This window comes from Bos indicus, chromosome 12 (genome assembly GCF_029378745.1).
Source record: "Bos indicus isolate NIAB-ARS_2022 breed Sahiwal x Tharparkar chromosome 12, NIAB-ARS_B.indTharparkar_mat_pri_1.0, whole genome shotgun sequence".
Taxonomy (NCBI): Eukaryota; Metazoa; Chordata; class Mammalia; order Artiodactyla; family Bovidae; genus Bos; species Bos indicus.
In genome coordinates, this window is record NC_091771.1 from 86942438 (window position 1) to 86965960 (window position 23523).

At 46.2% G+C, this 23523-nt stretch overlaps 1 protein-coding gene across 3 annotated transcripts in view; it reads left to right on the plus strand.

The window, feature by feature from the left end:
• MYO16 (myosin XVI) overlaps nucleotides 1–23523 on the plus strand; it is a 518782-nt gene that overhangs the window by 271118 nt on the left and 224141 nt on the right. For all 3 annotated transcript variants that reach the window (XM_070800476.1, XM_070800475.1, XM_070800474.1), the window contains exon 16: nucleotides 7765–7912. In XM_070800476.1, coding sequence (XP_070656577.1) covers nucleotides 7765–7912 — 148 coding nt within the window. The remainder of the gene's footprint in view (nucleotides 1–7764; nucleotides 7913–23523) is intronic.

A 23523-nucleotide genomic window follows, 5' to 3' on the forward strand; every position in this document is an offset into this window, starting at 1 on the left:
ACATGATTTTATATCTTTCAAATCAAAAGAGTATATATGCAAATTAGTAACATAAATACAACTGTATATAGAGTGCCTGAATCTACTTGGAAGAAATATTAATTTTCAAAATTTTGTAACAGCGGTCGGCATGAAAACAATTGCTAATTGTAATGACCTTTTAAGTAGACCGATTTTATTTGGCATTTTGAATTACCCTATCTTCCTTTCAGGAAACGATGGTCACTTCTGACCAAAGTTTAGAAACAAATAACCTGTATTCTCTGCTTCCCAGGTGTCTCGATGATAAAGAATCTGCCTGCCAGTAGCGGAGATGCTGCTTCCATACCTGGGTCGGGATCCCCTGGAGAAGGAGAAGGGAATGGCAACCCACTCCCTTCCCAGTATTCTTACCTGGGAAATCCCACAGACAGAGGAGCCCAGCGGGCTACCGTCCATGGGTCACACCTAGTTGGACACACCTTAGCGACTAAAGAACAACAAGCCTGTATTTTGCAGTTAGCGTATGTCTAAATCCCATTATGGCTAAATGAAATTTGGTTAAAAAATGCATAAAAGGAGTAGGAAAAGATAATTTTAGCTGTTAAAGTTAGAAGTTTAAATTTTGCAATAGGAAAATTGTTTTGTTTTGTTTTTGATTTTTTAACCCATGGCTAAGAGCTCTACTTGAAGGTCTACAATTTAGGAAAACCTCAGAGGACAAATGTCTTAAGCATCAGACTCTTGTTTTCACAGCTTTGCTTGTGACAACCCAGTCAGAACATCCCTCCAAGTGAAGGGATCACTTCATTTAGGAGCATTAATTCCTCCTGACCTTTTCAGGCATCAGGGGTTGGAGCCACAGAAGCTGGGAGCTCGGGGGGTTCCAGAAGCCCCATGTTCCAGCCCCTTGTCACTCCAGGGGACCCAAAGATAAGTACCCAGTGTAATCAGGGAGCTTGTTAGAACTGCAGTCTCATAATCCACCCTGAACCTCAGGACTGGGAATCTTCAACAGGATTCCCCGGCAGTTCCGACAGACCCTGACATCTGGAAGCAGTGGTTCTAACCCAACCCGACTACAGCTGGACGCTAGGGTTTCTACAGGATTCCCTTGGAGGAGATGAAGCTTGTTCTTGAGTCAGTATTCCCATGGCCAAGATAGAGACGCACTAAGTGGCTTCTGACGGACTCATTGTTTAGTTGCTCAGTTGAGTCCGACTCTTTGCGACCCCACGGACTGTAGCCCACCAGGCTCCTCTGTCCATGGGATTCTCCAGGCAAGAATACTGGAGTGGGTTGCCATTTCCTTCTCCAGGGGATCTTCCCGACCCAGGGAAACTTGGGTCTGCCGAGTTGCAGGCAGACTCTTTACCATCTGAGCCACCCGGGAAGTCCTTCTGACAGTCTTATCCATTCCTCACTTCATTTACTTTTTTTATGGATAGAGTTTAAAATGTCCTCTTCAGGCATGTTAGTTTAGAAAATTAGCGTATGCCATACAGAAAGCATACAGAAGCAGGCTTTCGAGGGGAGCCTTGTGTTACTGAGCCGGCAGCCCCGCAGAGCCGCCGCACAGTCAGACCGCCTTCCGGGCTGCAGGCTGTAACTCGAGGATGATAAGTACTCCTGCGGGCGAACCGGAGGCACTCCCAGATGCTGGGATGCGCCCGGCGTAGGTGCTGAGCTGAGGGCATCAGTGTAGTCTCAGCCTGGCCTGCAGCTGAGCACATCCTCTTAGGAATGTGCTGGTCCAGGCTCCCACGGGGCAGGGCGCCCCGCACGCTCCACTTGCCCTGTGGTTCTCCCCCCATCCCCTTCTCCTGAGGATCACCCTTCATTCAGGTCCCGTCGCCTATGTTTGCTGGGCAGCCTCCTGCTGTGCTCTTTTAAAAATGTGGCAAATTGATTTTGAAGTGGTTTTATAGATATATACATATATGTATTTTTTGATTTGAAGAATAGTACAACTGCTAATAAATAAAGAAGCATATAACGTTGGTGCTCGTTGAGGCTACACTAATTGACGTGTAATGCCTAGGACATGAGAGGTGGGGGGAGGCTAACGGGAGCAGTCTGTGGGCTCAGATCTTAGTTTTACTCTGTTTAAGAGGAAGACGAGGAATGTTCAGAGGATGCTTATTAGGAGAGTGAGAGTTCAAGGGCACTTTCTTTGGAGTGAACTTTGAAGAAACTTCAAAGTGTACACTGCAAAGCTGAAGACTTGAGCGAGATGTGACGAGTGTCATCAAATATTCACCCCCCACGGGGAAAGCATCTTGAATACAAAGGCAGATTCTTTGTGCAGCAGAGAGTTGGCCGAGGTTCCAGAGAAGGAGCCTGCTCGTGACTACACTGTGCTTTCTCCCACCCCAGGCAAAAGTTCAGGCAGGATGCAGAGCAGGTGCTAGCATGCTAAAGACGGTCCAACCTGCGATGCGGAGCTTGGACCAGAGGGTGCTACAGACCTTCCCCCTCGTCCGTGTTCTCTGGGTCCAAATATGTGCCCTGTGTTAACACTGATGAGATCTTCCGATGCCGAGAAGGGTGGCTCGTTAGCACTGTGGCCTCCCGGTGCTGGCAGCACAGGGTACACAGGGTCGACAGGAGGAGATGAGGGCATCAGTGACCGGCAGCTGCTGTAACGGAGCACCATGCCCTGGTGGAGAGCTATCCTGCACAGTTCTGGAGGCTGCAAGCCCAGCATCCAGGTGCAGCAGGACTGAGGGTTCCTCGGGTTCCCGGGGGAGAGTCTGTCCTCGTTCTTCTGGCTGACACTTGACTTGTAGAGACATTGCCCTGCTCTGCTTTGTCACGGGGGTTCTTCCTGCATCTCTTTTCTTCTTACCGAGACACCAGTCATGTTGGGTTAGGACCCATTCCACTCTGTCCATTTTATCGTTTTAAAAAACAGTTATTCTACATTTTACTAGATAATTCTGTTTATACTGTTGTGTTGGGTGTTCACTTTGAAGTCAGTTGGAGTGCGTCCTGCCTGCAGGGTCATCCAGGGGCTAAGACGTGTCTTTCTGACCTGCTGTCCCCCCATGTACCGCTGTGTACCGCATCTGCAGGGTCTGGCACTGCATCTGGCAGAGTCAGTGGACAGTAGATACATGGTGAGCAGATGAATCAAGGGCGGAAGGAGGCTACAGAAGAAACTCTAACAGAGGACAAGGACTAGAAAAGCTCTTGAGGAACCCAGGCTTCCCAGCTGGTGCAGTGATAAGGAATCCACCTGCCGATGCAGGAGACACAGGTTTGATCCCTGGGTCAGGAAGATCCCCAGGAGTAGGAAAGGGCAACCCCCTCCAGTATTCTTGCCTGGAGAATCCTACGGACAGAGGAGCCTCTGCGGGCTGCAGTCCATGGGGTTGCACAGAGTCAGACACTTCACAACTGAGCATGCACACAAAGGAATGTGAGCCCAGGATTGGCAGCTCTGAGTGTTTACAAGTCTTTGTTGGATTCCAAAGAGGGGCTGAAGCTGATGGTCTCACTCTGAGCTCAGATTCCGCAAGTCCTGGGCCCAGGCTCAGTTCTCCCTCTGTCCCTATTTCTGTGACCTGGATCAAACCCCATAGAGGCTCTAGGCTTATTCGTAGGATGGAGAAGTTAGAGCTGAGACCAGGCAGAGCTTGGACGAGAATGGAGTGGAGTGAGTGTGAGATGCCAGGCCCGGAGAGGCTGCTCTGATCTGGAAACCCCATCCTGCTCAGTGTGGCCTTGTCTCGGCGTGAGAGCACCTGCCAGCACCCGCTTTCAGATGGAACCTCATGCCCAGGGGTCACCGGTCACAGGGCCCAGTGCTTAAGTGTTTTCTTTTGTGTGTGAGACATGATTCACCCACAACAGAGACTAAGGGCAGATCTATTGTGTTCGTCTTTACTTTTCAAAATTATTTTCAGTCTAAGAAAAAGTATCATCATCACCTCAAAAACAGGCACTCTCTGAACGCTTCAAGGAGCTGTAAGATCTGACTTCTGAGTTTTGAATAACTTCATCACCAAGAGCCCTTTTTCTGAATGAAAAATATAAAAGGTATTAATTTAACTCACTTTACATAGTTTTTAAAGCGAGCTGAGTTATCAAATTAGTCCCAGGTAAAAGCCTTCTGAATTTTAAGCATTTGCGAAAATAGTTAATCAAACCGGAGTAAGGTTTTTACACCTCAAATTAGGTAAAATATATGTAGGTTACAGGTTCATTTTGTGCTTTATAGAGTCAAACACAGCTCAGCAACTGAACAGCAATGTCCTTAAATTATGAACACATATAATAGTTGTAATGCTTTTATTGTGGTTGTTGTTCTTTAGTTGTTAAGTTGTGTCCGACTCTTTGCAACCCCATGGGCTGCAGCACACCAGGCTCCCCTGTCCTTCACCGTCTCCTTGAGTTTGCTCAAACTCATGTCCATTGAGTCGGTGATGCCATCCCCATCCTCTGTCGTACCTTCTCCTCTTGCCCTCCATCTTTCCCAGCATCAGGGTCTTTTCCAGTGGGTCAGCTCTTCACATCAGGTGGCCAAACTACTGGAGTTTCAGCTTCAGTATGTCCAGTGCATATTCAGGGTTGATTTCCTTTAGGAGTGACTGGTTGGTTCTCCTTGCAGTCCAAGGGACTCTCAAGACTTGTCTCCAGCACATAATTCGAAAGCATCAGTTTTTTGACGCTCAGCCTTCTTTATGGTCCAGCTCTCACATCCCTTTGTGATTTTATTATACTGGGAATGCTATCTTACTCATTTAAGGGTGACAGATGCTGTATGTTTCCTTTATTGATACTATTGCTGATACTTTGATATAATGCCAACTCCTTGATCAGGCATTCAAACACAAATTGTAACATAAAAAATACAAGTATCAGTTTTATGAACCATCTGCTACAGTGAAGTAAGGATTGTTTCTTAATTTGAAGAAATTTTAATCAATAAATAACATTCTAGCCTGGCTTTTAGCCCAGGCTTCCCCTTCTGATTACTTATTTGACAGTATAACCTTTCTAGGTTGCCCAAACCCTTCTTCAGTCAGTGGCTCCCTTAACACCAAGGGCTCCTTCCTTCTTGAAGGAGAGGGAGTGTTCTCACCTCCATCTCCTTTCATCTTGATCAAAAATGCGTCCAGATCTGTAAGACGCTTTCACAGCATATTATATATAATCTGCCAAGGTGTATATTGACATGTATGTTTTCAGTTGTGAAACTTTCTGGGAGATATGTTCACATAGAGTTCTGAAAATGTGGAGGATCACAGACGTATTTCCAGTCAAGACTGTTTCTGACATGAAACACTTTTTAAAACATACACGTCTTGAAAACTCGAGAAATAAGTGGGAACTTTCTGTTCATGGTCACTTGCATGAATGAGTCAGAAACCTTTCTGGCTCCAAAACCTATCCTCTTCCTTCCAGTGTCATTTCAGGCACAACAGAAAGTCCTGCACTTCCCTTGTTTGGAAGAATAGTAGAGTCTCATGAAAATTTGAATTTTTGGTTGTTTTGTCCATCTTCAAGATGGATTTTTTTAAAAATCTACTGATCAGAATTCTGCTAATGCACAGTAATTTTATTTACTGCTGGAGATGAGCTAACTAGGATGATTACTAATTATTCCATTTTTGAAAGATGAAGTGTACTGATGTCGCTCTATGATGTGGAATTTGATTAGTTCGGAATGCTGCTTTAAATTAAGCTTGTGTGTTGGCTTGAACAAATGGGCATCAAGTCAGTCTTTCCTCTGAGGATAGAAGCTTGATGATCAGAAGGATGAATGAAGGTCCTCCATTTCCACCTGAGATGTCTTTAGTTAGTGAACAGAAAACCACAGTAGGGACAACTCTTGACAGTTCATTTCCTAAGAGTGCAGATTTTAGCAGTTAGCTACTTCAGGGTCAATACTATTAATAACAAATGGAACATGTTTTCAGCATTTTGCTTAAGAAAGAAAAGTAAAATTTAATAATTTAGACCTCAACTTGAAATTTACCAACTGATTCAATGCCTATGGAAAAATGGAAAAGAAATTATACCACCTCTTTCTAATTTTATCACTTTGGGGCTTTAATACCACTAATTAAAGGGATACTTTGAAAGAGTCTTTCTTTATGCACTCATGGCAACCTTTCTAGAAGGTGTCCAGTGAGAGAACTTTTCTTAATAAAATTTATGAATTTTGAGACTTTTAAAGCACTGATCATCATTCTGAGACTAAATTGACCACTCACAAAATTTACAGGTATAAAGCACTGAAGAAGTGATTGCATTGGTTCCCTGAGATTCACTGTATAAAAACAAGCTTGGAGACCTCACATTTTTGCTTTTAGAGACTGGACTCTAGAATAATTAGTTGCAAACTCATTACATGAGTTGTTTATAGTTCAAATGTAGGGAAATTGAATTTATTTGCCTTCCTAAAACTGCTGTTAGGATCCAAAAAAATTATTGATCAGAAATTTTTGGTTCAAAGTGGAAAACTATAGTTATTTACAATTGCAGCTAAAATTGAAATGTGTGACTATTTTCTGCCATTCACACGGATAAGAATAAACCTAGATGCAAATGAAAAGCATACTCCAGAAACAGCAGAATTTCCAACATGTCAAATATATGTCAAAAGGTCTGACCAACACCAGAGTCTGAATTCCCAGCCCTCTTTGAAGCAGCGCCAGGGTTGTCATTTCCATGCTGCATACTTTCATCATTTCCCACCTACTTTAAATGGAATTTCATCATCTACAATCCATAAAAGAAATAATTGATAAGCCAGACTTCATTACAATTAAAAATTTCTATTCTATGAAAGACATACGATCCATGAAGCATGTTCCTTGGCACTGACTCAACTGAGTTGAAAACTACATCTCCACGTGGTGTAGGCACGAATGTTTATAACTGCTTCATTCATCATCCCAAGAACTGGAAGCAACCAAGATAGACGTCTTTTAATAGGTGAATGGATAAACTGTAGTACATTCATTCAGTGGACTAGTATTCACTAATAAAAAATGAGCTATAAAGCCTTGAAAAAACGAAAAAGTACTCTTTCGTATCATTATGTGAGAGAAGGCAGTCTGAAAAGGGTTCTTACTGTGTGAGTCCAATTATATAACATTCAGGAAGAGGCGAAATTACAGTGCCAGTGCAGAGGTCGCTGGTTGCCGGGAGCTGGGCAGAGGGAGGAGCAGGCGTGTCAGTGACTTTTCGTGCCGTGGAGTTGTTGTGTATGATGCCGGAAGGGTGCACGCATGACATACCGTCGTTCAGTGGCTCAGTCGTGCCCAGCGCCTTGCCACCCCAAGGACTGCAGCACGCCAGGCCTCCCTGTCCTTCACTGTCTCCCGGAGCTCGCTCAGACTCATGAGTCCATTGAGTCGGTGATGCCATTCAGCCATCCAGTCTATACACATGATGCATACGTTTCTCAAAACCCATAGAACCGTATAACACAAAGAGTGAATACCAACATAAATTACAGACTTTCGTCAATAATAGTGTATCAGACTTGGTTCATTCATTTTAACAAATGCACCACTCTAATGCAAGATATTAATAACAAGCGAAACGACTTATTAGGGAAGGGAGAAGGGATATATTGGAACTCTCAGTAATTTCTGCTTAATTCTTCTGGACTTAAAAAATTTCTCTGAAAACAAAGTCTATTATTTTGTTTTTTTAAAAGTCTGTTTGAAAGGAAGCTGCATTCTTTTCTCTTCTGATAATACGTGTAAATGTACGGAGCTGAAACTAATAATGCCATTTAACAGAATTCCTCTTCTTTTCTTTAACCAGCCAGAATCTTCACGTATATGCTAGAGAAATCCAGACTCGTTTCACAGCCCCCTGGCCAGAGCAATTTTCTCATCTTCTACCTGCTGATGGACGGATTATCTGCTGAAGAGAAGTATGGACTGCACCTTAATAATTTACATGCCCATCGGTAAGTGATTATGTGTTTTCAGTTTGATAGTTCTGCCCTCAAATTGTGGTTGTGTTTTAGCAGTCTTAAAGTTTCTTCTTATTTTTCAGAGAAGAAATGGTGACTTCTTTTAGGAGAATAATTGGATGTACTGTTAGGTTTGAACTATCTGTGTATTACCATTTATTGAGTGTTTAGGTAAAGTTTGTTGTGTGTGTATTATCTTATATTTTTCTAGTTTTCAGATCAGAATAATGGATTAGCACATTTCTAAGCATTTGTGTTCCCTTGGATATTTTGGATGTAACAGTTATGAATTCCTAATTTGGGGTTGTCTTTTGAAATAATGGGACATGGTATTTGAGCAATTATGGTGCATTAGGAACAGATGAGGTTACATAATGGCTTCAGATGAACCATGCACACAGGCTGGGGGCACTGACTTTCTGCAGGGGAGGCAGAGGAGGGGGCCTTGGTCACAGGATGGCCGTGCAAGGGGTCACTTGGCGACGTATGCGTTTTTGCCAACCACCTGACCCTGTGTGTCTCCCTTCATGGACGGGTCCACACTTGGAGAGGATGAGAATGAGCCAGCAAGGAGTGGGAACCCCACTCAGACGAGGAGTGGGGGAGCCGGGGGGAGAGGGTGGCGGGTGGGCATGTCCAAACCCAGTGGTGAATTCCTGGCCGAGCAGCGAGGAGGGGCCGCGCTCTGATAAAGCTGTGCGTTAACTTCAAACATTCGCTGACCCCTGACAACTGGCTGTTGCCGGATTTAAGAAGAATGATGTACTTGTGATTTTATGAGAATTTTTGTGAGAGAAAATAAAGGATGCATGAGGGGGAGGAGGAGGGCCTCCCAGGTGGGGATGGTGGTCAAGAACCCGCCTGCCAACGCAGGAGAGTCAAGAGACGTGGGTTCGATCCCTGGGTGGGGAAGATCCCCTGGAGGAGGGCATAGCAACCCACTCCATGTTCTTGCCTGGAGAATCATGGACAGAGGAGCCTGGTGGGCTACAGTCCCTGGGGTCGCAGAGAAGCAGACACGCCTGAGCGACTAAGCTCACACGAACGGCAGGGTGGAGCGTGGCCGGAGAACCGGTCACGTCTGAGAGCTGAAGGCCACGCTGAGCGGACAGGGGGGTGGAGGGGCCCAGTGCCGGCACTGAGAGAGGGGCCTTTTCCAGCCCCCTGGGGTCTCCATGGAGCTGAACCCCCAGACCTGTCCAGGCGGGGACAGGACCACGTCTGTGGTCACCACGGCTGCAGAGGGGAAGGAGGTGGGGCGTGCGCCCAGGGGCGAGGAATGAACTGGCCTTATTCGAAGGCCCCCTCAGATGATTATTTAATTACATTATTTAATTATTTAATGACAACTCACTCGGTTTCCTTGAAACTATTACAGCCAACAGTACAGATCCCGTTTATCATGTTGATAGAGACTTAAAGTGAAGAAGGCCTTAGCAAAATTGTTGTTCAAAGTGAGAGGTGGTTTGGAGATTTACTGTCCCCCAAACAAGAGAAATTCGGAAGAAAAAGAAAGCACTGATACTGAAGAATCATAGCCCAGGCAAAAGCAATTTTAAAAACAGAGATTCGAACCCCAATACTTTGGCCACATGATCGAAGAGCTGACTCATTGGAAAAGACCCTGATTCTGGAAAAGACTGAGGGCAGGAGGAGGAGGGGACGGCAGAGGATGAGATGGCTGGATGGCATCACCAACTCAGTGGACACGAGTTTTAGTAAAGTCCAGGAGATGGTGAAGGACAGGGAAGTGTGGCATGTTACAATCCACGGGGTCACAAAGAGTCGGACACGACTGAGCGACTGAACAACAGCAAACCTACAGGTGCGCTGGCATTTTTATTTTTTTATCAAATCACCTCATTTCCTAAAGGAAGAAATCAGATCTGGAGGTATAAGGAAGTCTATACCGAAGTGAATACAACAGCAGAAGTGAGATAACCCGGTCTTGAATCACTCTCTGTTTTTCTGCATCAGGCGTCTCAGACAGGAGGGAAAGAATCCGACTGGGGGCTGTTGGGGTGTTCTGGGCAGCCTGTGGGGAAGAAAAGTCTCGGTGGCTTGCATTCCTCATCTTTCCTGCCAGCAAAGGCTCAAAGCTGGCGGCAGAGCGTTGCGTTAGGTGCTGCGTCTGCACGCGTGTGTGTGCGTGCTTGTACACGCGTGTGCCTGGCCTTGCAGACGCAGAGCCACTGAGGAACAAAAGGCAGCCGTCTAGTCCAGCATTCAAAGACACGATTCAGCCTCTTGGGCCACGGTTTGGACCCCTCTTTTGAAGTGTGAGAGCGTGTGGGAGAAAACAAGTGTTTCTCTATTGACCTCCGTTCCAACATCCGTTTCTCTTTGCGAAAGAGAGCTTGGAAGCGCTGAGGCCATTTAGAAAGTCAAACGTCAGGGCTTGCTTTGTGAGAAGGCCCAACAGGAAAGAGCTCAGCAAAATCATGAATAATTCAACTCTCTTGAACAAAGAAGTTATTTTATTAAAATGAATTATAAATATCTAACGAGTGCAAAACAACATTCCTCAGTAAAAATGTACACTGCCACTCCAGATTCATAAAACATATCCACTGGAGCGTTTGTACCATGACAGTTCCACAGACAGAGTATTCTTTAATAATAAAACCAGCAGTTTTGCAAGTTATAATGCCTTATACATCCCAATATTTCTGTGATTTGTGTCCTGTGGGTCTTTTAACAGTCACAGCGTTTGTGGGTTTTCTTGCCTTTACAGTCCTGGTCAGCCTTGAGGAGCTTATATTTGTATTGGGGGTATATCATCCTTGCTTAGTCATTACATACATTAAGTACTAGAGTTTTGTAAATTGTTTGGCTTGCTCACAATCAGTAGTATTAATAACTTATTAGCTTTCTAACCTTTCACAATTTGATGATCTTTCTGAGTTTCCTCCTTAAGGAATTCATAGGTAAAGGATATCACTGTATTTATATAACTATATATTGTTACATAAACAATATATAAATAAACTACATATTGTTTATATGTAAACAATATTATTATCACACATACTTATCTGATTTTAAGAGATATTGATATATTATCAGGTAGAACAAGTAAGCATCTACCTTACCATCTAAATGTCCCTTTGCTTATTCAATGCTTGTTCCATAATGCAACTTGTCTTGAGATTTTGATGATGTATAGTGAGTCTTTAAAGCAAACATTACAAACGTTTGCAAACCTGCCTCCTTAAAATGCCTCTTTTCTTTATTACTACCAACTGGTTACCTACATGAAACATGTAAATAAACATGGAACAGGAATTGTAAGCTGAAGACATATCCAAGATTCATCACATGTCCCTATGTGATCAAAGAGAAGAAAGGATTATTGTAACTAGTGCTATGCTACTGCAGTTAAAGCTGCAGAAGTGTTTTTGTTTTGTTTTTTTAACTTTGACTCTGGTTTGGACCTAAAAGTTTTCAGAGTCTCACATGAAATTTATGGAGGTTTATTTTAGTGTTAAATGCACCTACAAATACTTTCTTTTTTGTATAATTGGAACAGTATCTAGAACAAGCAGATAGGACTCTTGTTTATAGAATAGAAATGGAGCAGATCTAGACATCAAATCTTATAGCTTAACTGCATGAAAGCAATATTTATAACACTTTGCCTAGAATCTTCCTGGACAGATGGTTTAAACAACGACCACAGGAAAAATGTCTCTGGGTCCTGACATTTTGAGCAGCAGCAGTAAGTTGCATTATAGAAAACCACCACTAGATGGCACACTGTCCACAAAATCAGACGGCCAAAATACATCTCCATCATTAAAGGTTTCTTTTTTTCCACCAAACTTATTTATTTCTAATTGAAGGAAAGTTGCTTCACAATATACCTACGGCTTCCACATGAGTCAGCCATAGGTATCCGTGTGTCCCCTCCCTCTGGGACCTCCCTCCCAGCTCCCACCCCATCCCACCCCTCTGGGTTGCTGCAGAGCCCGGGTTTGAGTCGTACAGCAGATGCCCGCTGGCGTCTACGCCACACGTGCTGCTGTGCGTGCTTCCACGTGACTCTCCATTCGCCCCGCCTCTCCTTCCGCCCCCACTGTGCGCACCAGTCTCTTCTCTGTGTCTGTGTCTCTGCTGTTGTCCTGTAAATATGTTGGTCAGTACCACGTTTCTGGATTCCATATATATGCATTAATATATGATATTTGTTTTTCTCTTTCTTACTTCACTCTGTATAATAGAGCCTAGGATCATCCACCTCAGTAGAATGGCTCAAATATGTTCCTTTTTATGGCTAATACTCTATTGTATATACGTCCCACAGTTTCTTTACCCATTCATCCCTTGATGGACGTCTCGGTTGCTTCCATGCCTGAGCGTTTGTAAGTTGCGCTGCAATGAGCACTGGGGCACATGTGTGTTCTTTAATTTCGTTTTCCTCCGGGTATATGCCAAGTAGTGGGGTCGCTAGGTCCTATGGTGGTTCTGCTCCCAGTTTTTTGAGGAATCTCCACAGTGGCTGTATTATTTTCCATTCCCACCAACAATGCGAGAGGGCTCCCATTTCTTCGCACCCTCTCCAGCATTCATTGTTTGTGGGGTTTTTTGATGATGGCCATTCTGACTGGTGTGAGGAGATATTTCATTGTAGTTTTGATATGCCTTTCTCTAATAACGATTGATGTTGAGCATCTTTTCATGTGTTTATTAGCCATCTGTATGTCTTCTTTGGAGAAATGTCTGTTCAGGCCTCTTGGCCACTTTTTGATTGGGTTGTTTGTTTTTCGGTTACTGAGTTGCGTAAGCTGCTTGTATATTTTGGAAAGGGATCCCTTGTCAGTCTCCTTTGTCCAGGCTGTACGGTCGTGTTCCTTCTTCCGTTTGGCTTCTGTCCGTGATGGTACGGTTGAGCCAGTGTTTCGTGTAGGCTTCGTGTTGGGAGTGATCTGTGTTTGCATTCTGGTGGGGGGAGGTGAGTTTGGGGTTTTTTCCCCCCTGATGGGTAGGGCTGTGTGAGGCCTTATGCTTTGGGTGCCCCTGGTAATCCTGCCCGCCGCTGGTTGGGTTTGGGTCCTTGTCTTGCTTGTTGTTCAGGCGGAGCATCTTGCCCTGAGTGCTGGCAGCAGTTGGGTGATGCCAGCTCGTGTACACAGGTGGAGGCCTTTGCCAAGTTCTCACCAATCAATGCTCCCTGGGTTGGGAGTTCCTGGCAGTCTAGGGTCTGGGACTCACTGCTCCCACTCCAGAGGCTCCGGCCCAGTCTCTGGCCAGGGGACCGAGGCTCCACAAGTCATTTGTTTTGGCATTAAAGGGGATTAAAACAAACATACCGAGGCACTAGCAGTGAAGAACTCGCCTGCCAGTGCAGCAGATATAAAAGACGTGGGTTCAATCACTGGGTCGGGAAGATCCCCTGGAGTCGGAAGTGGAAACCCTCTCCAGTATTCTTCCCTGGAGAATCCCATGGACGCAGGAGCCTTGTGGGCTACAGTCCGTGGGGTCGCAAAGAGTCAGACATGGTTGAACTGACTTAACATAGAAACAAGAAACAAAAGATAAACCCCAGACAAATGGCGAGTACAAAATCAAGCAAATAATAACAAAAATAATGGAACATGCACACACCCATACAAAACCAAAACAGTCCAAAGGAAATAAAGTACAAGAGACTAACCCAGTAAGAAAGGAAACCAAAAATGATATCGGCCAATTAAAAAAAACGATCTAAAGCACAAACCAGGAAACAAAATCAAAGCAGGGTGCCAACTGGGGAAGAAAGCAGAGAAGACAAAATAAACTAACAAACAGGATGAAAAAAAGAAAGAAAAATAGGAAAAGAAAGGGAGAATAGAAAAGCAAAGTTAAATAGAGTATATAAAAAAGGTCTATATGTATTAAAGAATATCTACAGCAGGAAAAAAGCAGTAAGAAAACAGACGAAAAATAGTTTAAAAATAAATTTTGAAAAATTGGAAGAAAAAAAAAAAAACCCCACAGAATTGCAAAAGTCCAACAGAGAGGCAAAAATATATAAAGGAAATAAAAAGTGGGATTAAAAAAAAAGTCTTAAATAGAGTTATTAGTGTTAATAAAACCAACAACTGCAGCAACAGAGGAAAAAAAAGAAAAAGAAGAATAAAAAAACCCAGAACCAAACAGAACAAGTCAAAATGAAGAAGAAGAAGAAACGTCTGTCTCAGCTCTCGGCTGCCCGCGTCCTTCCCCTCGCTGTGAGTCGGAGTCCACCTTCAGCTCCTAGGGTGCCCTCCTGCTCCGCGCGGGTCTCTGGACCTGCTGTGAGGCAGCGGGGACTCTCATCTAGTCCTGCTGCTGCGTGTTCTTGCCTCCGACGTCCTTGGCTGCCAGAGCTCCTGAGTTTTCTTTTGCGGGAACTCTCTTTGTCCTTTTATGTATTCAACAGGCAGAGTCTGCCTCGTTGATCGTGTGGACTGCAGCTTGCACAGCTGGTGGGAAGGCCTCTGGCCTCTGGGCCGCGCTGCCCCAGCTTTCGGTTGGCTTTCGGTTGTGGCTCTGTGTCCACCGCTGCCTGTGTCGCCCACTGGGGCTCCCTCCTGAGGCGGCCCTGGAGGACCGGGGTCTGCCCCAGCGGGGCCTGAGCGTGGAGGGGGCGCTGCTTGGATCCCCTGCTTGGAACCAAGCTTGGAGGTCCCCTGCTTGGATCCCGGGGACGCTGGCAGCACCGGGCACCCAGCGGAGCTGGCGGCTAGGGAAGAGGGAAGCACGGGGCTCTCAGGGTTCTTCCAAGCCTCTGGCAGCTCTGTGCCAGTGGGGACTGAGCATGGAGTGGGCGCACCTGCTTGGATCGCGGGGACCCTGGCGGCACCGAGTGTGCAGGGACGCCATCTGCCTCGGTCGCGGGAGCTGTGACCCGACTGGAGCCTCTTTCCAGCCTCTGGCCGCTGGTGTTCAAATGATCCTTTTTGGCTGCTCCTTCTCTGTGGCTCTGCGTGTTCAAGGCACTTAAACATCCCCCCTGGCTGGGGACCTTCTCTGTCACTCAGTGCATCAAGCACGTAAAGGCCACCTTCCTCCGGGGTCCTTCTCGATTCTTCAGCTGCCAGTACTGGGCGGAGAGGCCCCAAGGATGGCTCCAGCTGCCACGTGGGACTCAACAGTGTCACCTCGTGGCTGCCCGTTTCCCCGAGGCATTCCCACCGCAGAGCCCTCCCTCACGTCTTCCTGGGCCCTCTCCCCACAGGCAAAGCAGACCTCGCCCTAGGATTAAGCTCCGATCCGATCCCCACAGCCCAGCACCCAGCAGCTGCCCTTTTTAGGGTTCATGCGTCGCTGTCCGGGGCACACAGAGCAGCAGCAGGAACTGTCCACATGGTTCTCAGTCCTTTTAGCCTCAGCCGGTCACGGGTGAGCTGCTGCGCTCTCCAGGAGCCTCTGATGCCAGCCCTCTGTCCCGAACAATCTTCCTGATGGGGGATCGGACCCCTGCTTCGGTCCCCCCAGCCCCACCTGCTGTCTCGGGTGCAGGCCTGGTCCTGCTCAGTCTCCTCCTGCTCCCTCCTTCCTGCACCCTCCCAGGTTTTGCGTGGATCTGTACATTCCTCTCCAGTGTCCGGGGATGCTTGCCAGCTCTCAGCTGGTGCCCTGTGAGATCCTTCGCATCCGAGGATGTGTTCCTGAGGCATCCACGAGAGGAGCTTCACTCCAGCCCACCCACCCCACCCCTATCCTGTCTCCAAAGGTCTCTTTTATTGACGGTTCTTCCTATGATTCCCTGTTTCTTTTTCTTGGCTGTTTGTTTCTCAGATTTTATTTCAAAACATTTTCAGTGATACCAACACTGCATCTGGAAAGTAAATACAGTGTCTGTTCCTGGGAACTGAGATTTAAAGAAAGTCAGAAGTAGTCATCAATTGCTCATCTTCAGCCTGCTTTGCACAGCTCTTATGGGGTTAGTCCCAGAACAGCTGGGCTCTGAAATCTAGAGAATTGATTCCTCACCTCCCTTCATGTTGATTAATGATGGAAATGACTGGGATGTGGCCTCAGAGCATTCTCTGCAAAGGTCAGGTTTGAATTATAAACCGAGAGCAAGCAATCATTTGACTCAGCGCGTGTGACCTGCTTCTAACCTTGTGTGTTAGTGAAGGGAAACTCTGACTCACCGAGCACTTGAACTTGAGAGGGCTGCCCCAGTACACCTGTCACAGTAGGTGAGGCAGCTCTGAACTCTCAGTGAACATGCATTTTTTTTCTTGCTAAGGGTTTATTATGCGTGTTGAACTTAACCTGAGAAAGACGCACACAATTTTAAGAAGTTAAGAGTAAATTTAAATTTCTTTGAGGATGATTTTTAACGATGCTGTGATATAATCCACAGTTTACTCGATGCACATTTTATGCACCCCAAGCTTAAAGATGGTCCCGAGACAAAGGTTTGAGGCAGGAGGTATTACATTCAGTTTCTGACTGATTCTGTTATTAATTAAATGATGATCACAACTGTGATAAGTGCAACTTACAGAGCACTTACCACAGTTGGGGTCCTCTCCTGGGTCTCCCTTGTCATGTTGAACGCCCACCTGTTACAGGGCAGAGGGCGCGGGACCACAGCCTCACCAGACGGTCCAGGCCGTGAGGATGGGGAGGTTGGCCAGGAGCCGAGTCTGCCTCTTGGTCTTTAACCTGTGTTGTCTCTGTAGCAGCGCTGCCTGTAAAATATCACCTCCTGCGTTTGCAGCTTTGCATCCAGGAGATTTCAAAGAAGCTGAGAGGGAAAGCGCAAGGCCAAGTGTGTATGTGCGTTTTTATCAATATTTACAGTCAGTTAAGCACAACTAACTCAGGGCATTTCTGGAGTCTCTCCCCCTCTAACTACCAGAAAAAGCAATCCTGGCCCGTTTCTTTATCCAGGAGCGTAAGAAAATGTTTGAAGCGCATTGATCACCTTAGCTGAAGGTCCTGTTCAAAGTACAAGGAAGGTTGGATCACTTCACTGAGTGGGCCGGTACACTTCACTTGTGAAAAAGGCCAATAGGAAGAAGTCAGGGTCCGTGGCTTTCTTACTTCCATCTGTGAGCGATGTCTGCCCGACAGTGGAGAGGAGAGAGGAAGGAGCACACAGACGTCAGTTACTCGCTCTGCCCCTTGGGCTCATCGGCGCTGTCCACAGGCACACCCCCACCATCTCCCAGATTTCCTTTGCAGTTCACAGAGGGACAGAATTGACAGGGCTTACTGGAAAATAGATGGGGAAACAGTGGACACAGTGGCTGACTTTATTTTTTCTGGGCTCCAAAATCACTGCAGATGGTGATTGCAGCCATGAAATTAAAAGACGCTTGCCCCTGGGAAGGAAAATTATGACCAACCTAGACAGCATATTAAAAAGCAGAGACATTACTTTGCCAACAAAGGTCCATCTAGTCAAGGCTATGGTTTTTCCAGCAGTCATGTATGGATGTGAGAGTTGGACTATAAAGAAAGCTGAGTGCCGAAGAATTGATGCTTTTGAACTGTGGTGTTGGAGAAGACTCTTGAGAGCCCCTTGGACTTCGAGGAGATACAACCAGTCCATCCTAAAGGAAATCAGTCCTGAATATTCATTGGAAGGACTGATGCTAAAGCTGAAACTCCAATACTTTGGCCACCTGATGCGAAGAGCTGACTCATTTGAAAAGACCCTGATGCTGGGAAAGACTGAGGGCAGGAGGAGAAGGGGACGACAGAGGATGAGATGGTTGGATGGCATCACCAACTTGATGGACATGGGTTTGGGTGGACTCTGGGAGTTGGTGATGGACAGGGAGGCCTGGCGTGCTGCGGTCCGTGGGGTTGCAAAGAGTCAGGCTACTGAATTGAAATGAACCAGTGGATAAGATGCTGTTCCTCATCCTATCGAGGCAGTTGATAGCTTACAGTCAACAATGTTGGATTTGTGATCTCTGAAGAAGAAGATTTAGCTTTGGGACCAGGGACCAGGCTTGATCACTCAAGAGCTTTGGTGTAGCAGAGTTTTATGAAAGTCGGAAAATGGAGAGAGAAAGCTTCTGACATAGACATCAGAAGGGGGACGCAGAACATCCCCCCACCCCAGCTAGTTTTATCAGGACCTTATACACTTTTTTCAGACCCACTCCCACAACATTCATCTTAAAGGAACAAGATGAGAATGAACAATAGAAAGATCTTACCAGACCCACTCCCATAATAGACATTTTAAGATGACAGGATTAGTCAGAAGGTTCTTGTTAAGGAGAAACATGTCCTCAAGCCAGATACATTGTTATATTGACTAAGAAAAGCAAAGTAGAAAAGAATGTTTGTCTTTTTCTCCTTGAGAGCCCCAGCCCCCTTTCTCCTCGTCGGGAACCCTGGACTTCTTATCAGCCTACCTAGGAATTGACTCTCTCACAGTCACATCATGGAATCAGTCAACACGAGCAGCTGTGAGCAGAGGCTCCTCAGAAGGCTGTGATGTCAAGTCCTGCACCTGCTGGCGTGTGGAGGGACTTGCCTTCCGTGACAGGTGACTCTCTTTTGCGTGTCCCCGATATTCGTTGGCAAACATGCACGGTCTGCTAAGAGCAGTACGCTTGGCTGAAAGGACACAGTTTAAAGCCGCCTCTCGAGAAATGATAACCCAGTCCAGTCTTCCTGCCTGGAGAATCCCATGGATGGAGGAGCCTGGTGGGCTACAGTCCATGGGGTCACAAAGAGTCGGACAAGACTGAGCCGCTTCACTCAACTGCTGGGCAGTTGGGGAAAATCGGGCAACCTGTGTGTGCTTGTGGGTGAAGCAGGGCTGACCTGCGGGCACTGCTGTGACCGAGGACGGTGCGGGCTGCCTCGGGAGCCCTCCACAGAAGGTCCCAGAACGCGCTCTAGAAGGACCAGCCAAACTGTCACCATGAGTATGGGGGCTCTCTCCCACCCAAGTCCCCGAGACCCGCCGAACTGGTAATTGTTCTGAAGCGGATGAGGGGTTTGCATCAGAGCGCTCAGAGGAGCTCTGGGTGTGGGCCGCCCTCCCTCCGGGCTCTGACTCCACCTCCACGTGGCTGCTCCCCCACACCTTCCCCGGTGTCTGCTGTGCGAGTAGGGCTCTGAGTCTCTGGTCCCCTTGATGAATGACTTGTTTCGGTGATCCACGCGTAATTGGATCTTTTGATGGAAGTCCGTGCAGCCTTCCTGAAGAAGTGAAGGATGGAAAGGGGGACCAGGGGCCCCTCGGCGGCAGCAAGGGCTGGGAAATCAGGGGTCTCCCATGAGCCCACGGAGCCCACCTCCGCGGAGAGCATCGCATTGCTGAGACTGAGACATGGGGGAAAGCGCAGCCCTGGGCAGAACCTGCACACTCATGGAGACCTTCCTGTTCACGTTTTCCCTGCACCAGAAAATCCATCCGTGTGCCCCAGATTCTTTGCCGTTCTGTACCAGCTATAGTAGGGGGGGAAGAAAAAAAGAACATAGATTTTTAAATCCAAAAACCTACACTTACTTCTTAGAGAGGACAATGATCCCAATGAGAGTTTGGAATGCATGCTTCTTTCTTGATCACCTGTCTCCCCAAGTGGGTTCTGTCAGTTCACACCACACGTGCGTTGTGTCCATCACGGGGTGAGTTTGGAGACTGATAACACGATGTGGATATTTGTGTAGAATCCTACAGTGAAACATTTGTGTGCGTGCACACGCACAGATCTAAAATGACATTCCAGGCGGTGGTAAGAAGGACTGCTTTTCAGCAAAGGCTGTTTGTTCTTGCGAATCCACAGTGGAGTCTAAAAGCACTTGGGAGGCATAATTAAAATCAGAATAACCAACATTTGCTCATGCTAAGAACTTGATGCGTATCATCTCACTTTATCCATAGCCCGGCCTGACAGGAGGTTGAGTGAATAACACCCAAAGTCACATCCCAGGAGTGCGGGAGCCTGTCTTAAACACCTCATGTCTTTGCCTCTCAAACCCTAATCTCTAGAAACACATGAGAGATTCTGTGGAAACACTTGAAGCCACAAAAGACCAGAGCACCCAGAGGAAGGCTGTCCAACACCCGAGGCGGGGAGGCCGGGGTCCCTGCGGGCAGAGATCCCAGCTGCTCCTCCGTCCTGGTGCCCGCCAGCCCCTGGGATGGTGCTAGCTGACCAAAGGGTGCAGTGAAGTGTGGTTCAGACTGATGTGCACGTCCCTGGTGGCCTCGCCAGTAAAGAATCCGCCTGCAGTGCAGGAGACCCCAGTTCAGTTCCTGGGTCAGGAAGATCCCCTGGAGAAGGGATAGGCTACCCACTTCATCATTCTTGGGCTTCCTTGTGGCTCAGCTGGAAAAGAATCCGCCTGCAATGCAGGAGACCCCAGTTCAATTCCTGGGTCAGGAAGATCCCCTGGAGAAGGGAAAGGCTACCCACCCCAGTCGGAGAAGGCAATGGCACCCTACTCCAGTACTCTTGCCTGGAAAATCCCAGGGACGGGGGATCCTGGTGGGCTGCCATCTATGGGATTGCACAGAGTTTGATACGACTGAAGCGACTTAGCAGCAGCACCAACCCACCCCAGTATTCTGGCCTGGAGAATCCCATGGACTGTATAGTCCATGGGGTCGCAAAGAGTAGGACACGACTGAGTGAGTTTCACTTCACTTCACTTCAGACTGGTGTGAATTCGGACACAGGGAAGAGTGAGGAGTTGCAGGAACTGGTGGTCAGGTGCAACTCAACAAACTTGGTAAGAGTCTCTGACTCTGGTAACACCATTGCACAGGACGGGCTGCTGACTGCTGAGAGCTGGTGGGGGTACTCTGGATTAGGTGACTCAGGGCTGTGGGGTTTCCTTCCCAGTGAGGATGGAAAGGGAAAGAGCAGCTTGGTCTCTGGCCTGCTGGGCCCTGCCTCACCGACCCCTCTCCACCCGTCCACCAGCCTACCACACGCCCTTCCCAAACTCCTTTCAAACTGTTCTTTGCTGAGTCCTTCACACGTCGCACGAGGCTTCCCTGGTGGCTCAGACGATGAAGCGTCTGCCTGCAACGTGGGAGACCTGGGTTCAACCCCTGGGGCGGGAAGATTCCCTGGAGAAGGGAATGGCAACCCACCGCAGTACTCCTGCCTGAAAAATCCCATGGACGGAGGAGCCTGGTAGGCTACAGTCCATGGGGTGGCAAAGGGTCAGACATGACTGAGCGACTTCTCTCCAAGGCATCCTTATCTTATATGTGTTGGCCAAAATGTTCGTTAATTCAAAACATCTTATGGAAAAACCTGAGTGAACTTTTCGGCCAACCCAGTATGTTAGCATCCAAGAAACATGGATTTCTAGGTGAGTGAGTGCCACGTCACAGCTCAAATATAAAGCAGGAGAAATCAGCTTTATTTGTAGTGTACATAATAATATGTGGACTTCCTAGGTGGCTCAGTGGTAAAGAACCCTCCTGCCAATGCAGGAGACGTGGGTTTGACCCCTGGGTAGGTAAAAGGGATGTATGTGGGCAGACTGCGTAGCTTATGTGAAGGACCACATAAATCAGTTCTGTAAAGTGAAAGTTCATAGAAAAGGAATTAGCCTAAAGCTGTATTTACTTTTGAACTGAAATAACCTAAAGTAAAATGACAAGCTGAGATGCATCGGGTGAGCAGATGAAAGCTTATAGCCAAGTCTGCGCTTTTCGTGTAAACGCTGTGTTTCAGGCCTCTGTGGCGTACTTATTAAAAAATTGAGCACATCGTAGGCCACAGAGTAAAGTTTAATAAATCCCCCAATTCAGAAATTGTACAGGGTCTATTCTCTGTCTACAGAGTGATAAAGTTAGAAACCAAACGTGGGAGTAAAAGCAAGCAAACAAAGGCCACTAGAAAACCAAATATTGATCCCTGGTGGCAGAGACAAAGGACATAGGATCATGAGGGTGTGACACTGAAGAAACAAAATCCGTTGACATTGACTCAAAAAATGAAAAATCAAATGAGATGAAAACCAGAAGGATCCTGGACAACTTCCATCCCTGAAAGAAGGCACACCCAGGAAGTTCCAAAGCTTGTACTTTCAAAGCTTCAAAGAACAGAAAATTGTTTAAAGCATCACAGAAATCACCGATTGCAAACAATTCTTTGTTCCCTTTTCAGAAGGCAGCTTATGCAGAAAGGAGACCCCAGAATTCCAGTGGTCCCGTGAAAGATGCATAGTCTCACAAGTAATCAAGGAAATGCAAACTGAAAGGATAATTGGGTGCCATTTCACAGTGAAAATATTTGCACCGGTAAAACGAACCAGATAACAGGACCGGCTCTGCACTGACACACTCCCGACGAGAGTTTAGATCCAGACGGCCGCTCTGGGGAGCGGTGTTTGTTCAGGTTGGCCTCGGGCGTAACGTACCAAGGCAGGTGGGTGTTACCCCACAGGCTGCTCTGGGCAGCAGGTGGGCACGTCTTTGGTTCTGGCCCCTTGGGGAGGGGTGCCTCTGGCAGCTCGTGAGCAGAGGCAGTGGGACGGCAGAACCCCCTGCCCGCCGCGGGGCGGCCCACAGCCACGAGTCATCGGACCCCAGCACTCAGTCATCCTGGTGGAGAAGCACTGCTTAGGGGAGCCCCACATACGTGCGTGAAAATCACGGATGTGGACATGAAACGCACCGTTCAAAGAGGCAGATACACAAGTAGGAAAGAAACGACTTTATTTCAGGAAATAAAATAATCAGGTTGTGGTTGAGGTGGAGGATTTTTAAAACGGTATCAACACATGAACCTAAACTCTGTGTAAAATAGATCTTATAAATCTAAAGTTGGGTTAAAGTAATTTGCTGAATGATGCATATAATGTACATAATATTTATATAATTTTAAATACAGCAAAATTACGTATTTTGTAGGTACATACGTGTATTGATACAATTTAATTTTTAAAAAATAGACTGAGAATATTGACACAGAATCGACCATACTTTTTCTGTCTAATAAGGAAGGAAATGAATAGATGGGAATGTGAACTTTGTGAAATTTATTTATAAAAAACAAAGATCTGAAGTAAATATGTCACACTTGCCATTTTCAGATTGTTAAAGAATGATCTATTGGCTCTCTGTATGTTCCACTTTTACAACTAGTCTCACTGTCAGACTTTTTAAAAAATATTTAAAATCCAGAATGTCTATACTGCAATATATCAAAAGGTATACCAAGTAAAGAAATGAATACAAACTACCTGACTTTAGTTACATAAGCATAAATAAAATACTAACAAGTAGAGTCTAAAATCATTAAAAGATACTCAATGATCAGGATGAGGAAATTTAATTATTAGTACTACCCATCGCACGGATAAGTAAAAACAGAAAAATGAATCAACCATTTCTATAGGTGCCAAAAAGATTGTACATTCAAGTCCAAAATCCTTTTTTTTTTTTTTTTTAATTATAAGTAAAAGGAGTCTTTCCTAAGAAAAAAGAATATAATCCCAAGGCCTAGGTACGCATCATGTTTATTTGTGAAAATGATTCGGGCTCTTTATCGCATTGATCCAAAAGTTGTCATAATTGTGATAAGGGAAGAAAATAAAAAGGAATAAACATTATCAAGGATAAGACACAATTACTATTGTTTACAAGTAAAATGAAAGTTTACCTAGAAAATTCAGTTAATTTATGGCACAGTATT